At 37.4% G+C, this 18,144-nt stretch overlaps 1 protein-coding gene across 3 annotated transcripts in view; it reads left to right on the forward strand.

Annotated features, from left to right (window-relative positions):
* Positions 1–592: 592 nt before the first annotated feature.
* MYBPC1 (myosin binding protein C1) overlaps positions 593–18,144 on the forward strand; it is a 61,562-nt gene continuing 44,010 nt past the window's right edge. For 2 of the 3 annotated variants that reach the window (XM_073021033.1, XM_037996636.2), the window contains exons 1-8: positions 593–673; positions 976–1,093; positions 3,537–3,588; positions 5,637–5,693; positions 11,470–11,636; positions 13,721–13,853; positions 15,803–15,927; positions 17,079–17,184. In XM_073021033.1, the coding sequence (XP_072877134.1) occupies positions 608–673; positions 976–1,093; positions 3,537–3,588; positions 5,637–5,693; positions 11,470–11,636; positions 13,721–13,853; positions 15,803–15,927; positions 17,079–17,184 (824 nt within the window). In that variant the 5' untranslated portion in view covers positions 593–607. The remainder of the gene's footprint in view (positions 674–975; positions 1,094–3,536; positions 3,589–5,636; positions 5,694–11,469; positions 11,637–13,720; positions 13,854–15,802; positions 15,928–17,078; positions 17,185–18,144) is intronic. The other variant, XM_073021032.1, reaches the window with a different exon arrangement.

Below are 18,144 nucleotides of genomic sequence, written 5' to 3' on the forward strand. Positions count from 1 at the left end.
CCTATAATCCCAGCTACTCGAGAGGTTGAGGCAGGAGAATGGCATAAAGCCGGGAGGCAGAGCTTGCAGTGAGCTGAGATCCGGCCACTGCACTCCAGCCTGGGCGACAGAGCGAGACTCCATCTCAGAAAAATAAATAAATAAATAAATAAAATTTTGTATCCATCCATATATATGAAATAAAATTTCATATACCTCCATATATATGAAATAAAATTTCGTATACATCCGTATATATGAAATTTAAAAATTATCCAAATGTAAAATTATCCATATATAAAAATTACTTTCACTGGTTTCCCTATTGTTTTTTCTGCTTCATAAACCCCCAAAGCAGAACAAGCTGGAACAGCCTAAGGACCTCTAGAGCATTCATAAAAAAATCAGGACCAATTCATTGCACAATACAAGGGCACCAATCACACCATATTCTGTAGTGCAGTCCTGTGTCAACTCCTTCCAGTTGAAAGCAAAACAAATGACACTAGTTAAAGAGCAAGCTGAATCCCTTATGCTTCTTCTAGGTGAAAATATCACCTTCATAGCCAAAGTCAAGGCTGAAGATCTTCTGAGAAAACCCACTGTCAAATGGTTCAAAGGAAAATGGATGGATCTGGCCAGCAAAGCCGGGAAGCACCTTCAGTTGAAGGAAACCTTTGAGAGGCACAGTCGGGTAAGGCCCTGAACTCCCAGGACAGGGGCTCAGCTAGCGCATTCCTTCTGTGTGACTAAATGATCACTTTCAAGTTCAGCTTTGAGAGACTTCAGTTCCAGAAAATCCTCTGAAGTTACCATTGCTAGTGCCTACACTCTATTGTGATTGCCCTGCTGTGTCCGGGGGCTGCAGGACACATTTGCCCTCCTATATTGAGAACGTTGTACTGGAATTCCCACAGATAGACACAGCTTTAAGCCAATGCTGAGAAATTTGGAAAATAAACTGAAATGTGTGTGTCTGGATGCATTTCATTGCAGGTGTACACATTTGAGATGCAGATCATCAAGGCCAAAGAGAACTATGCAGGAAATTACAGATGCGAGGTCACCTATAAGGATAAGTTTGACAGCTGTTCATTTGATCTTGAAGTGCATGGTAAGAGAATCTTCTTGCCTAGATAAATGTAATTTTTTAATGGGATGTGAGGGGATGGAGGAGAAGAAGTTCATTTAATACTATGAGATTTCGGGGAAATTTTTCCTTTAAAACTGTGTGGTTTTGATTGTGGTAGTCTCAGCAAGCCTGCTGAATTGAATTGTAATGAAATAATTTATACTAAAAGTAGAATTGGGGGGATTTTATCGCTAAATATCTCTTGTCCATGCTATCTATATTTCTTCAGTCTCCCAGATAAAAGATGTTGCCAGTTTTTGTTGCTACAGAATGTATGTTTTATGGGGTCCACTTTCCCACTTAGGTTTGGGGATAGGGTAATATGCTATGAGAGTTCAGGATACCCAGGTGGAAGGGAGAATTTCTTTTATAAGGACTAATGTCAGGCATGGCAGTTCTTCATCTATATGTTCTGTGTACTACCCAGAGTAAACATAGAAGGCCTAAATGCATACATTGAAGTTGGAAAAAAACTCACTTTTACAAGTATACAAAGGAAAAGTTGACTTGGCAGCAAATATTATAAACTTAAGGTGAATGTAAAGTGTGATGTAGTTGCAAAAGACAAAGCAAATGTAATTTTATTTTATTTTATTTATTTTGAGACAAAGTCTCACTCTATTGCTCAGGCTAGAGTCCTGTGGCACAGTCTTGGTTCACTGCAATCTCCAACTCCTGGGTTCAAGCGATTTTCATGCCTCAGCCTCCCAAATAGCTGGGATTACAGGTGTGCGCCACCACGCTGGGCTAATTTTGCGGGGGTATTTTTAGAAGAGATGGGGTTTCGCCATATTAGCCAGCCTAGTCTCAAACTCCAGGCCTCAAGTGATCCACCTGCCTTGGCCTCCCAAAGGGCTGGGATTACAGGTGTGAGCCAAGGTGCCCAACCATGACTGTAATTTTAAACTGGGCTATTCCAAGTGGTATAGGATCTAAGTTTAGGAAATGATACTTCTCTCTACAACATGCTACTTGTTCTACATTTGGAGTGATGTCTTTAGCCTGGGCAGTGTACCTCTGCCTGGACATCTTCTGGAGTAGGGTAACCAGGAAGATGAAGAATCCAAAAACCACACCCTATCCAGCTTGAGTATATGGGTGAAGGAAGTCAAGCATACACGGCTTGTTGCAAAGAGGGGAAGGGGCTGTCATATAGAACATGGAAAACAAATTTCCACGCATGAGAAACATTTAGGCAGTTTAGAATCAAAAGGTGGAAACGATGAGGAGGCGAATTTTGTCTTAACATTAGGATGAGCTGGCCAGGTGCGGTGGTTCACTCCTGTAATCCCAGCACTTTGGGAGGCCGAGGCGGGCGGATCATGAGGACAGCAGTTCGAGAGTAGCCTGGCCAACATGGTGAAACCCCGTCTCTACTAAAAATACAAAAATTAGCCAGGTGTGGTGGTGGGCGCCTATAATCCCAGTTACTTGGGAGGCTGAGGCAGGAGAATCGCTTGAACCCGGGAGTCAGAGGTTGCAGTGAGCTGAGACTGTGCCATTGCACTCTAGCCTGGGCAACAGAGTGAGACTCCATCTCAAAAAAAAAAAAAAAAAAAGGATGAGCTCTTTGGTTAAAGCTATACAGACAGCCTGGGAAGGTTGTGAGAGTCCCACTGAGAGCGATGTCAAGCAGAGGCTGGAGGGCCATGGGTTGGGTGCTGTCGATATTTCCATATCAGGTGGGATCTGGGATCCTGGGCAGCACTGCTTCACCCTGGCTGTCTCTGAGAAGATCACCTAGAGGGCTTTTTTTGTTTGTTTTTGTTTTGTTTTGTTTTGTTTTTGCGACGGAGTCTTGCTCCGCTCTGTCGCCCAGGCCGGAGTGCAGTGGCACCATCTCAGCTCATTGCAAGCTCCGCCTCCTGGGCTTATGCCATTCTCCTGCCTCAGCCTCCCAAGTAGCTGGGACTACAGGCGCCCGCCACCACGCCTGGCTAATTTTGGTACTTTTAGCAGAGATGGGGTTTCACCGTGTTAGCCAGGATGGTCTCGATCTCCTGACCTCGTGATCCGCCCACCTCAGCCTCCCAAAATGCTGGGATTACAGGCGTGAGCCACGGCGCCTGGCCCCTGGAGGGCTTTTTAAGAATATTGATTTCTGGGTGCCCCTCCCTGATCTGGTGGATCAACATCTCTGGCAGACAGGATCAAGAAACTGATACATTTTTAAATCCCTCAGTGATTCTAGTGGGCAGACAAATTGAATGACACCTGGACAAGGTGACCCCAAAGTCCCTTCATTGGTTCTTCATGAGGGAGGAGGAGGTATGAGGAGGCTGTGGCAGCACGGCTATTCAGGGAAAAGCATCCCCACTTCACCTGACATTCTTCCATCTAAAGAATCCCCACAGCCTATAAAGGAACTGAACACAAACTACCGCCTTAATGGGTATTTATGTTATTGTTTTCTTTCCTTTCAAAGAATCTACTGGGACTACTCCAAACATTGACATCAGATCTGCTTTCAAGAGAAGGTAACTCCAAAAGGAAAATCTAGATAGCTTTTGTATAACACAGAAGTGGAGGATTTTCAAACACATTTCCCTTCCCCTGTATTCCGTATTCCAAATACAAACAACCCTTTTCACCACAGTCAAACACACCATATATTTAAACGTGGGTGTTCTAGAAAAGCCATGGGTTTAAGGCCCGGTCAAGCATATACTGACCATTTTTTAGAATATTCTTGTTATAATGAAGTTCCTGTTTTTGAGGTTTCACAGTTGCCTTAGAAAGACACTTTCAATTTATTCATACGTGGCTTCTTCCTTAAAGCATTATTTTCCACCAAATGGCCAAAAGAAATATGCAAAGAGACTCATTTCATTGGTTAAGTCATGGCAGAAAACTTTTTATTTATATTTCCTTTCATCTAGAAATCACTTAGGGAGCTACTGAACCATGTGCCCAAGAAAACCACAACTAAGTAGCTACTTACTGAAGTTAGTGCCATATAATTTTGGATTATCCTAAATGAAACTGGCATTAAGAATACCACAGAAAGGCAAAATTTAGATACCTATTTCATATATTTTTGCAATTACCAAGGCTGAAAAATTGGGGGTGGGAGGTCAAGGAAAAAATTTAAGAGATTTTTGGTCTCTAAGAAATATAACCAGCCCCTTCCTGTCATTATGTTATTCTCCATACTTAATTATTCCATAATATAAATTCTTTAATGAGACCAAATGTTTTGTTTTTCCTAAGACTGAATCCACATACAGTTTTGCTGAATAAGGAAAGTCACTCCAAACTATTACAGAACAATCATTTAGCCTGTTAATGAGGCATATTTTCCTCCAATATTACAAATAAATCAGAAAATTACTTTGAAAAGTTATTTACTATTACTGGTATTAGGTATTTTTTAATTTTTAAAAATGTCATAACTTTCAAATTTTATTACTTTCCTTCCACTTCCCCTTCATCCCATGCTCGGCAAATGCATAGGTCTAAAACTATGCTCATACTGTATACACGTATATCTCAGGAGAGGGAAACATGACCTACTAAGTTTCCAGCTTTGAAAGAACACAAATGTATTTACTTCAAAAGGCCTGCAAACAACTGAAGAAATTTTGAAAACACGTCATTGAGTTTAATTCTTATGACTTACGTTATACGCACTGTTTTTAAACCCACAGACTCTTTTCTTAGAAACTATAACTAACATTTGTAAAGAGCAGGAAACAAAACTTCATTAAAAAATTAAACATGTAAGTAAGTATAGTGCCATTTAAATGTTAGCTCTATAGCTTCTAGTTAGAGTTTATACGAAATCACAATGGTGGCTGCATGCCTAATTTAAGATGCATTTCTCTACAGGAAAGCACTTTTTAAAACTGCTAGTAAAAGTTTCGTTAACAATTCAAGACAAATTTTTTAAAAATACATTTAAGAAGGTATAAATATTAATAAGAAAATTAGAATAATTATCACCCTTTAAGACAGAAAGGAATGCATCTTTTAAAAAGTTCTGTGTTAGCTCCTTTTTTATTTTTGCCATGTTGGTATCCCATTATCTGATTCACCTGTTCATGGACACAAAGAGGTTACCATTGAATATAAGGCTTTGTACTTATATATCTGACATTGGTACACTTGGTCCTCCAAGCCAATCTCTGTCTTACATGAATAACAGAGATTAGCAAAAGTTCTTTGCTTTTTACACAGGTATGTTTCCAGAGCCCCCAACTTGCAAAAACAAAGTACTTTGTGTTGCTTGGCTTAAGTGCATTTGTGTTACCTGGTTTTAACACAAATCCAAGCAGTTTTATATATGCAATCTACAAAAATGTGTCTTCTGAAATCATAGAGTAACACAAGCTCCTCATGTTTACTTTTCCACAAGTACATACTCCAAAAACTTAATATGTCACTTGTGTGAAAAGAAATAGTTTGTGTTGATTTAGTCCTCGTGTGGTACAAAATTGCATATACGTTACATGTAGAGTGTTTGGGGGAAATCGTTGTGTATGTCTCTGCATTAAACCCAGATTTGCTTTTCTTTTGTTAACGACAGTGGAGAAGGTCAAGACGATGCGGGGGAACTTGACTTTAGTGGTCTCCTGAAACGTAGGTGAGAACCAAGTGATGGAGTGAGACATGGTGGCCTGGAAGTCTTTCAGACACCCACTCAGAGAAGTCAAGTTTAAAGTGGATGTTTTTCAAAGAATTTTTCATTTCTGAAAATGTGTTTTGCTTATAGAATATAACAGAGTTGACTAAGAAAGAGAGAAACAACTGCATACTAATCTTTTAAAGACTTTAACGGATGCTTTTAAACTTTCTTTTTAAATGTTTCCTGACTCTTCACCTATTTTTTTTAAGTGGGGATGAAGAGACATGAAAACTGAGACATAAGACAAATACCTAGAAACCTCTAAGACTGTACATATGATTCCTTCTCATGACTGAATAAATAAAGCCTTCATTCTCTTTGATATTTGATCAAAAAATCAATTTTACAATTTTGGTAGAAGTCTGAAGTATACACATTGTAAGAGGCACACCTACTTTAATATAGTATTTATGATGTACTGTATTTCTGCAGGTCTAAGACACCACTGCTTTTAAGATATACCAGTACTTTATAAATCACTAAGCAATGAAAAAATTGTTCCAAATGGTTTGACACACCATTGATGATAAGATGCATTGTCATTTCAGAGGTCTTTAAAAATGCCTCAAAAATGTGTTTTAGAAGTGATAAAATGGAAATAAAAGTTTAGTATTATCACACACTCATACTTCCTTTTCATTGTTCTCTCTCTCCTGCAATAAAATTTATAGAATTTCAATATGTATACTTAGAACATAACCATTTTATAAGATTTCTCTCCATATATATATTTCTATAACTGCTATACTCTTCACTAGGATTCCTTATATATATACACTATATTATATGTACATTAGAGATATCTAGATATTTACTATAGTGCAGAAGCAACAAAAAGAAATACTTTTTTCTGAGATTATGTTTTATCTAGCAAATTTGTAAATAAACAGAGTAAAACTATAATTTTAAATTAATTGTATATAATATCAGTTTTCACTTAACTTTCCAGGCTTTTAAAATTACTTTTAGTGCTTTCTATGGTTATTAAAAGACTACAAGTACAAATATGCTTCATAACAAATTACAAACACTTGAAATAAACTGGGATTGTGTTTATTCTCTGTTTAGTTAGATAGCTTTATTCAAGTCTCTATGAATGAAAAATTTACCCCTACCCCTCAACATGTAGGTTGAGAACAGAAATATTAATGGGTGTGATTTATTAATTACTGAGGGATATCAGCCCATCAATAGACTAATTCAAATAACCATTAGTCTCAATAGTATTGATTAATTCCCCAAATGCATTTAAAGCAATAGTATATGAAGTGCCCTTAAGTGAGCCTTGTATTTCCTCATTCTACAGATAAGAAACCAAGGTCCAGAGATAACAAGTGACTTATCCCAAGTTACACAGGAGTTAAAGGCAGGGCCAGGACCCAAATCCAGGTTTCCTTTTTATGAGTCAGTTCATTTCCTGTGACTCCACATTAAAGATGCCGCTCTGAATTTGCCTTGGAAGCTGGTGCTTCAGTTTATAATACAAATTGACACGTTAGGAAGACAAGAGAGCTTTTTATTCCCCCCACAATCATTTACTCATTCAGGAAAATACTAAACACTATCTTTGTGTAGAATATAATGCTACCGATGTGAGGAAAAGAAATCCAGTGTGTGGCACATAGAAAAGGATAGATACACTTTTGTGGGAGGAAAAACAGTGGTAAAAATATGGAATTGAGTCTCAATTCTACCATTTACTAATTATGTGACTTTGATCAAATATTTGACCCCTCCGAGACTTGGATTTCACACCTGGAAATGTGCAGAATAAATGCTACTTAATAGAATTATTGTGCACACTAAATTAAGTGTAAAAAGCTTGGTTCACAGTAGATGGCAAATAAATATGCACCTCCTCTAAGGAAATGTGTCATTTCTCTAACATAGTTTATATTCATAAGGAGACAACACACAAACACACACACAATCAATCAATAAAAATGTGATAGAGTATTAAGCACCATGCTCTGATTAAAAAGGAAAAAAAGAAAGAAAAAAGAACAGACTTTTTCAACCAGTAATTCCAGAATAAAATAAATCTAATTACATGGTCAAAATGACAAAATTTAAAAATCACTTAATGGGCAGCCAATATGTCTTCAGTTCTCATTTTCTCTTACCCCCTACTTAAGATTTTCATTCATAATTAGATTGTTGTTAATATAAGGCTATGTTATGTTCTTTTAGTATACTGTGCTAATCCACTAATATAACTTTAGAACTCATTGTGTTCTCCTACTAATTAGTGAGTTGCCTGTGTTTTCATTGCGGTAATGATACATGGTTACCATTTCTACTCCTCCAAGTGTGTGTGCCAAAATCCCCACGAGAAAAAAAAAAGAAAATGATTAAAACCAACATCTCTGTACAACAGAAGATCTTCCTGCTCTGAACAAAGCCAGCTTACTTCAAATAGACATTAGCTAAATCAGATTAAATCTTTTGGGCAGCATCCTGTTATAGGAATTGACCTGTATAAATACTTGTAAGTTGTATTCTACATGAAATTTCTATAACTGTTTACTCTTCACTAGGATCACCAAGTTATTGAAATTTTGATGTAGATGAAAATACCATGAGCATTATACAGGTCTATCCCGAGGCTTGGAAAAGAATCAGAAGTGCCTACAGAAATGTGGCTTTTTCTCCTCACTGTAACTTAACATAGCCATGCAGACAGGGTCATGTGCAGCCACCATGGTAAGTAACTAAAGATATGTTCCAGGTACATTAAGGAAAATGCTGAAGGTGAGAGCCTTGACCTCACATTTCAGTACAAGATAGATGCTTCTCTATATTGAGATACTTAATTGAGATACAATTAAGTAATGGAAAGAAAAGGAAGGAATAGGCAAGAGGTCATTGGTGTTCTTATATGAAATTTGATACGACTAAGTATGTGATAGAGTAGAGAGTATCCTGGCATTTTAATGAAAAATGGTGAGGATGATTGGTTTTATAAATCTATCAACAAAACTGACTCAGGAAATCACACTCAAAATTATCATCTTTATTACTGGTTTCCTTCATATAAATATTCCCCTCATGGATCTATGTAGGACTCAATGACTTGTGCCTCTTGTTAGCTATTTTAATTATATCCAGCTTGATATCTTTAAATCCTCTGCCAATGTCAGGAGGATACCTGAAGTATGTAATGTATATACGTAATTCTTCATGGTTCAAATACAAATTTAACATAATCCAGTATGGTATAATTTTATAGTCTGAGGACTATATTTAGGTTGGAATGTGACAAAAATAGAGCACTAATAAATTAGATTGAGGGAACACCCCACAGAAAAGATATACATATGAATATACATATACATCTTCTTTGGGTTTTTCTTTGAGACAGGGTCTCACTTTGTCACCCCGGCTGGAGCGCAGTGGCGCAATCTTGGCTCACTGCGGCCTAGACTGTCCTGGGCTCAAGCAATCCTTCCACTTCAGCCTAAGTAGCTGGGATGACAGGCATGTGCCACCATGCCCAGCTAATTTTTGTATTTTTGGTAGAGACAAGGTTTCACCATGTTGCCCAGGTTGGTTTTGAACTCCTGAGCCCAAGTAATCTTCCCACGTCAGCCTCCTAAAATGCTGGGATTACAAGATTGGGCCACCTCACCGGCCTATACATATACATCATAATTGCGATTCTCCTAGACTTCCTACTAAAATATTTAAAGGATGTATTTGAAGTGTTTACTGTTTCCAGGAAGTAGATTTAGTGGATCTGGCAAATTATTACCAATATTCCAATTTCAGGACAATTTTCTTAAGCTTTTCAATTTTCCCATGTTAATAAAGGATGTAGCTATTATCAGTGAGATGAAGATAATGCTTGTGTCTTGAGTTTTTAAGAGGCACATTTTGCTAATGGTGTTGTCTATTCCTTCCCATCAAGATTACTGGAGAGACCAGTGACCTTTCACTTCCCTCCATTTTCCAGGAGTTCTGCCTCAATGTCCCCCTAAAAAACTTACATGACAATGTAAAATGGAAGTTAGATATTTAGATGTCATCCTTGCTTAATGCCACCCTAAACTCTATGTTAATATTTATAATCTCCTCCCCTCCCCTGCATATTTTTATCCATGATTACAACCCAGTATTTCCTTCTCAAAGTACACATGAGTATAAAGATGACATTCCGGGCTGGGTGTGGTGGTCAGCACTTTGGGATGCTGAGGTGGATGGACCACTTGAGGTCAGGAGTTTGAGACCAGCCTGGCCAACATGGTGAAATCCCATCTCTACTAAAAATACAAAAATTAGCTGGGTGTGGTGGCGCACACCTGTAACCCCAGCTACTTGGGAGGCTGAGGCAGGAGACTTGTTAGAACCCAAGAGGCAGAGGTTGCAGTGAGCTGAGATCATGCCACTTCACTCCAACCTGGGCAACAGAGTGAGACTCTGTCTTAAAGAAAAAAAAAAAAGAAGGCGGCACTCTGAAACAGGTGTAATGAATATGACAATGCAAACAGATGTAACCCATCATTCCCTAACATGATAGCATGAATTCATTTTCACACTGATGTATAAGATGTTTGACCAGCTTTCCAGAAAATCATATCCAAACCAGCATTATTGTAAGCAGTCATTGTAACATTTCCAAATTAACCTGATAAAAACAGTCATGTAAACATAAACAAAATCAGGATTATTTATTCAATGAAGGAAACCAATTTGTTTATACTAAGCCTGTTTTCCAAAAGAGTGTTTATTTCTGAGTTTTACTTTTATTTTATGCTTTTAAAAGAAAGAAAGGCAAGTGTAAATCTTAAATCTTATTTTTTAAAGTCATATATGTTCTTTATGTGTTCTGTAGTCAATGATCAAAAGTTGGGGTCATAATTTTGATATGCACCCTAAGAAGTTACTTTCCCCTTGTTCATGGTACCCTAAACCATTTGTTCCACAGTTTAACATTTATATTTTTATAACTCATACCCAATTTGCTTCCAAAAAACATTCAAGACAGTACTTTAAGATGAAATGTAAGAAAATTTTTTAAACCCAGTCTCCTTTCCCCTTGCCAATTTAGAAAAAAAAAAAAATTAAAAAACCATCAGTATCCATAAACACTATGTGAAAAACAAACAAAAAACTCATGGCAGTTTCTTTTTCTTTTTCTTTTCTTTTTTTTTTTTGTATTTTAAAAAAGGTAAAAAATGGTTAATGTATTCCATTACTAATATGGTAGGGAACATGCTATTTGCAAAATCCAAATGTTTGAAATAATGTATTTGTACTGTCTCCATATTTAGCTAGGGCATGTACATCAAAGAAAATAGAGAGATCATTTTTATTTCATAGGCCAAATCTAAACCTTTTAGTTCTAGTCCAATTTTCAATAATTCAATATTCATATCTTAGATGAAAACTGTTGTTTCTCAAAATCCCATCTTCTAATTAGACTTTAAATTTGAAAATAAGTAAAATATATTTTTAGGCTATTTCCTGATGTCCTCTACTCCCCATAAAATTGTTTTTATTAACTAGGAAAACGAGAGGTGTTACTATAAGGGCACACATTTGATCTTCTACTACCTGCAAGTTTCCCTAAGACTTCCATTCCAGCAAGGCAAGACTTGACTTCTGGGCTTCAAGTACTCAGGCTTTAAACAGAGCTTTTTTACACTGAACTGAAAAAGCAGAATCATACCTCGACCTTCCTGGTCTCTAAGGGCCAGTGCAGCTACTAAACTAGACCATGGTTCTCCCCGGTTAGGGAGGTGAAGCAGCAGGAGGAAGAACCGGAGGTGGACGTGTGGGAGTTGCTGAAGAACGCGAAACCCAGCGAATACGAGAAGATCGCCTTCCAGTATGGAATCACCGACCTGCGCGGCATGCTCAAGCGCCTCAAGCGCATGCGCAGGGTGGAGAAGAAGAGCGCAGGTGAGCGCGCCCGGGGGACGTGGCGGCGGGGGCGAGGGGCGTGGCAGGGTTCGAAAGACTTGACCGTGAACCCCATCCCACGCCCCTTGCAGTCTCCCGCTGGGGTGGGAGTGGGCCTGGGTAAGCGTGTGGGGGTTACAGTTGTCTTGGCGGAAAGCTCCTGAAGGTGCAAGGTAACAGGAGATTCATGGTCCACACACAACGTAGAATGTAATAGTACATTACCCCCACTGTTACTGCGAATTTCTTAGCGGCCCCCTTTCTCCAGCCTCCACATCCCCCCTCAATGTCAAATTCTTGATTTTTACTCAAGCAGAGTGGACTCTTTCACCATCCTTTTCTTCCATCCACTTGATGGCGTGTGGAGAGTTCACTTTCTTACACCCAGCATGGTTAGCAAAATGTTTTGTAAAACCAATAAGCAGCTCCGTGGGCATCTGAAATGGGTCCAGTTTGTTGTGGTCTGAAACACCTTTTTAAAGTGGAAATTTTAAAGAAAGAGAAAGGAATGCATTTTACACTGACCATGAGCTCTTCGAAGCTTGCTGTACTTGGTCATTATTGGTTATGGGTTTTATGACACATCAGGTTAGTAATATATCAATCCTATTATTATTATTTTGTTAATGTTCAAATAGAATTTAAAGATTTTTACCACCTCTTTTAAAAAATCTGACCTTTATTTCTGATCTTCCTGGAAACTGGTTGAGAAATGGCCCCAGAGAAATGTAGAAGGGTGTTTTTTTTAGTTTATGGAGTTCAGCCATTCCCAGTATTCCAGAACTCCTGATGTTATATTTTTGAGAGGTGTGTGCACGCTACAGGGGAGAGCCAGCTGACATCTCTTTTCCCCAGGCTGAACTTTGTTATTGTTATCACTTAGCTCTGAATTCATCTCTTAAGGTGTGTGGTAGATAGCTTTTTTAAAAGCTAGGGTTTATTTTAACTTGTTAAAATATGGGACAGCAAGCTAACCTAAACAATAGTATAATAAGGTTGGAATGATGAAAATACAAGCATGACAACATGAAGCATTTTACATTTGTATTTTTCAAACTGCTAAATGAAAATGATTATCTTTTTAAAACCAGGAAAAAAAAAAACTTATTAAATTAAAAAAAGAAGTTAACTATATTTAGGACCTTTCAAAGACAACTTTTTTTTTTTTTTTAATTGCTGTGTTCTATGTTATTTAAAATCTTTGGAAATCCTGGGTTCCTACACGTATGTGCAAGGGGTGTTTTTAAAATGCCACTATTTGGGCAAGTTACCACAGTATAAAAAACTTTGGTAAGCCTACTGTTTCAATTAGTCAAAGACATTCGATTTAATACGAATCACTGAATTTATCTTATAAATTCTATTATTTAAAAAACCATCTGTGACATAGAAGAAGTGCAGAAAGAAGGCCAATGACACTAATAGTAATTGTGCTGGAAGAATAAGCATGTTCTTTTATTTTTATTTTTTTGAAATAGGATCGTATTCTGTCACCCAGGCTGGAGTGTGCAGTGGCATGATCTCAGTTCACTGCGACCTCTGCCTTCCAGATTCAAGTGACTCTCGTGCCTCAGCCTCCTGAGTAGCTGGGATTACAGGCAGGCACCATCACACCCTGCTAATTTTTGTATTTTTAGAAGAGACAGGGTTTCCCCGTGTTCACCAGGCTGGTTTCGATCTCCTGGCCTCAAGTGATCTGCCCGCCTCAGCCTTCCAAAGTGTTGGGATTACAGGTGTGAGCCACCGTGCCCAGCCCCAGCATGTTTTTAAAGTTCACTTTCATTTGGACGTTTTATAGTGCACATTCCCTGAAGAATTAGGCCATTTTTAAAGCTTCCTCAATGATTCTTTTCTTAGGTTTCTTCCAGAAACGTGTGGATTCTCTTCAATTTAAACCATCTTATTGTATATAAGTCAACACAGTGTTCGAAATATAAAGGATAATTTGGAAGCTTTCTGATTTTTTTCTTCTTTGAGATTCATTTTTTCATTTGTTTTTAGGTTCTCCTACATGTATTGACTATTTAAATTCATAGCATATGTATACATATATTAACATACTTTTGCTTCTTCTATTCTATCAGCTTTCGCAAAAATTCTTGATCCTGCATATCAGGTTGACAAAGGAGGCAGAGTGAGGTTTGTTGTGGAGCTGGCAGATCCAAAGTTGGAGGTGAAATGGTACAAAAATGGTCAAGAAATTCGACCCAGTACCAAGTAAGTGGGCTTTGCAAAAATCAGTGATAGCTCTACAGTAAATTAATCAAATAGTAGTTTGACCTACTTTTCTGAGAATAAAAAGGATATTTCGTTATATTTTCATAATACAAAATCATATGGAGAGAGAGTAAACATTTAAGTCACATTTTACTTATTATGGAAACATGATAGTTCTATGTAAACTAAACCTTGTTTTATGTTTAATTCTGTAAAACTAAAGTGTTTTCCAATTATGGTTTTGTGTCGCTACAGGTTGTATGTGATTATTTCAGAGTATTGCCAAATTTCTCCCAATTTTAAAAAATAAAATTGAAAAATAACTTGCAATCCATATTTGATATGCCACCTGGGAATCACATCTTATAATTAGATGACTTTTGCTTTTCCAAAATAACAACTATATTTAATAATGGGTGAATACCTTCTATTTTCAATTCAGGTACTGTTCTGAGCACTTGCAATATTGCATCTAAAAGGAACTCTTTAATGTTGAGATAAAACAAAATGTGGGTCTAAGCCTGTGTTTTATTATTTTTTGGCCTTCTTGCAAATGGAGACAGACTAAAGACAGACTAATCCCTGATGTCTGATGGTATCTCCAGTCTATTATAAAACTACTTTACAGAGATCCTCCTCAGCCTGAGAGATTTTCAACTCCAATAGATTTTTTTAGGTTAACAGGAGCCACGTGTACATTTATAAAAGACATTAATCCTGGAAAGCTGTTACTTCTGGAGTACAATTAGGTGGCTTCCAATTCTTAATGTGGTCATGCCACAAGAGTGACTTTGTGATGATAACATTTATATCTGGTGTAAAAATCTCTTGAAGATGGCCTGAATTTACCAAAAACATAATTTTAATTGGTTATCTTCATGTAGAAAATATTTTTAAATATCTTGTTCTTGAAGGCTTCAATTTGAGAAATTCCCAAAGCAGTTATTTTCTAGTCTATTTTAATCCCATAATGTGCTCCTCCATAATGCAGATCACAGACAATTACATTTTACAGTCTTCTTGTCTTCTAGTTTGTTTCCAAATGCTCACATTCTTTCTTAGTAGATGTAACTGTATGATAGCACCAGTTCTTAAGCTCATCTAAGAGAACAAAACATTCGACAGAACTGCTGCATGTGTTTGTGATTATATCACATTATTTCTTAAATTGTATAATCATTTATTCACCCAAGGGAATCTACTATACCACTGGGATAGGTAATGAATAGATCTTATTCATACATCAGTGAATAAGATCAAGTCTCTACCCACCTATAAAGCACATGAATTGGTCAAAGAATGTACAGAGTTAAAAATCTCACACCCTCAGCCAACTCTATCTTCCAACAGTGGGTTAAAAAAATTAAATAGCAAATATGTGAGTACTGATTTTTATTTGAAATAAAAACCTTATGTAAAAGAAAATTATAATGAAATTAAATAGTATCTATAAATATGCTTATATATTATGCATTATAAAGATAAAAATTGTTTTTTTTTGTTTGATGTTGAACTGTGTAAGATATGATACCTAAAGAGCAGATCAAAATTATATCCTGCTGGGCACGATGGCTCATGCCTGTAATCCCAACACTTTGGGAGGCTGAGGCAGGAACGCTTGAACCCAGGAGTTCGAGACCAGCCTGGGCAAGATGGTGAGACTCAGTCTTACAAAAAATAAATTAGCTGGGCCTAATGGCCCACACCTGTGGTCCCAGCCACACGGGAGGCTGAGGCAGGAGGATCACTTGAGCCCAGGATGTCGAGGCTCCAATTAGCTATGTTTGTGCCACTGTACTCCTGCCTGTGCAACAGAGCAAGACCCTGTCTCAAGAAATAGATCCTTGACTTTCAAACATTATCAAATTATAAGCCAAATTTGCTAGAAATAAAGAAAAGAATAAAATCACATTCACAGACTCTGTTTATTTTCCTCCTATTCGAAACAGATACATCTTTGAACACAAAGGATGCCAGAGAATCCTGTTTATCAATAACTGTCAGATGACAGATGATTCGGAGTATTATGTGACAGCCGGTGATGAGAAATGTTCCACTGAGCTCTTCGTAAGAGGTAAAAATGAAATCTCTTATTGTGGTCACCAGAGCTGTTGGCTCCTTCTCCCAGGGGTAATGATCAAAGTGAAAGCAACTGAGGCTCCTCTACACTGGCGGCTATTATGGATCCTAATGAGTCTTCTGGTTTGTTGAAGACTAGAACAGCAGAGGGGAGAAAGGAAACCTGCTGAGTACAAATGCCTCATGATTTTGACTCAAGTCAAGCACTATTTTGCAAAAATAATTATTCTAGTTATAGCTTTGGAACCCAACAGATTTTACTGGATAATCCCTGTTTCACACACTCAATTGATCACACATAGGTTTCTCTTGAAACCAGCGTCATTAATAAGTGGTTGGCACCAAGCACACTGAAAATTATCATTTACTAAGACATTGTGAAAAGAGCTGGAGGGTGTGAATGAAGCCATGTCTTCCTTATTTTCTTTATGAGGTCTTCTGATTACAGACAACTCTGAGATCTCTGTCATTCATCTGGAACTAGGATCAAAGAAACTCCTTCATCAGAAACGTCTAACACTTAGTATCTTCTTTGCTAAAAGAATAATATTTGATATATGTTTTGTTTGTTCTTGAAAGCAATAATTTATTTGACTTGAAGAGTTATGAAAAAATTGGGAGAATTTACCCAGGGTTGCCTACTATTTATTTTGCCAAGAACAGACATTGAAAAAAAAAGAAAGAAAGAAAACTCACAGCCAGGCATAGTGGCTCATGTCTGTAATACCAATACTTTGGGAGGCCGAGGCATGTGATCACTTGAGGTCAGGAGTTCAAGACCAGCTTGGTCAATGTGATAAAATCCCGTCTCTACTAAAAATACAAAAATTAGTTGGGTGTTGTGGCGGGCACCTGTAATCCCAGCTACTCAGGAGGCTGAGGCAGGAGAATCACTTGAACCCGGGAGGTGGAGGTTGCATTGAGCCAAGATCATGCCACTACACCCCAGCCTGGACAACAGAGTGAGACTTGTCTCAAAACAAGAACAAAGACAAAAACAAAAACAAAAAACTCACTTACTGTTATCACCATGTCAACCATAGATGTTGCTTTCATACTGTTGGTTTTTCATCTGTGAACAAATCAGGGTTCATGGGATAGGCTTTGGATATTTAATGATTCTGATTTCCCCTTTTTGTATACTAGAGCCTCCAATTATGGTGACCAAACAGCTGGAAGATACAACTGCTTATTGTGGGGAGAGAGTGGAATTAGAATGTGAGGTGTCTGAAGATGATGCCAATGTAAAATGGTAAATAGTCTTAATGAAGTCTGTCCATTTTTAATAGGCAAAAAAAAAAAATTGGACCTTCATAGTTGATAGGACAGGAAGACAAATAGCTTTTAAACCTTTGAAAAGAATCTCCACCTCATTTGAGTTAGTAGAGATGATAAATAAAAGTATACTAACATACAGGGGTTTTTCTGCTCGTGAGACTGAAAACAGAACCAGAGATATATGTGAGCAAGCATGTAGGGACATGGGTACTTACTACTAAGTGGATGATTCAAGTTGTCTCAAATCTGTTTGACCCCAAAGCCTATGGATGCTCTTAACCTTTATAGTAGGCTTCCTCTCACTGTGCCATATTGGCAACTTACATGAAAAAACATATTTTTTTTTTTCATGTAACCCCTAGTCACTTTATTTTCATAGTACCTCAGGGAAAAACATTTAGACTGAGAATCACCAATTGCTTTTAGAAACAAGAGCTTATTTGTTTTGCTTAGGTGGGGAGTGTTTTCTCAGGTTCCTTGTGAGTAACCTTAAAATTAAAAACCAGAAATTTTAAATCTTAAAATGAAATGTTATATTGAAAGGTACAGTAAATTATACAGCAGGATTTGTAGTTATTGGTACGGTGTAGATTGTTCATTCTAATAGAGAATCATAGTTATCTTTAAAGTGCATTAAATGATATTCTTACTAGTGTGTTTCAAGAGCCTCCGTGTGGGTAATATCCACTCTCAGCAGTTGCACCTGATTCATCTTGAGTGAGAACAGGTGGCTCGTGTTCTTTTAACACAATTTTGTAGACAGTATTTGTTACATTATGAATCTACTGATGGATACAGAGATTGATTCGTACATTTTTTAATTCAACAAATAGTTCTTGTGTGTCTCATATCTGCCAGAAATTCTTCAGGATATTGCAACAAGCAAGATCGATAACATATTTTTCCTGAAGGATCTTTTATAAACCTTTTTAAT

The sequence above is a fragment of the Chlorocebus sabaeus genome, chromosome 11 (assembly GCF_047675955.1).
Source record: "Chlorocebus sabaeus isolate Y175 chromosome 11, mChlSab1.0.hap1, whole genome shotgun sequence".
In the NCBI taxonomy this organism is placed as follows: Eukaryota; Metazoa; Chordata; class Mammalia; order Primates; family Cercopithecidae; genus Chlorocebus; species Chlorocebus sabaeus.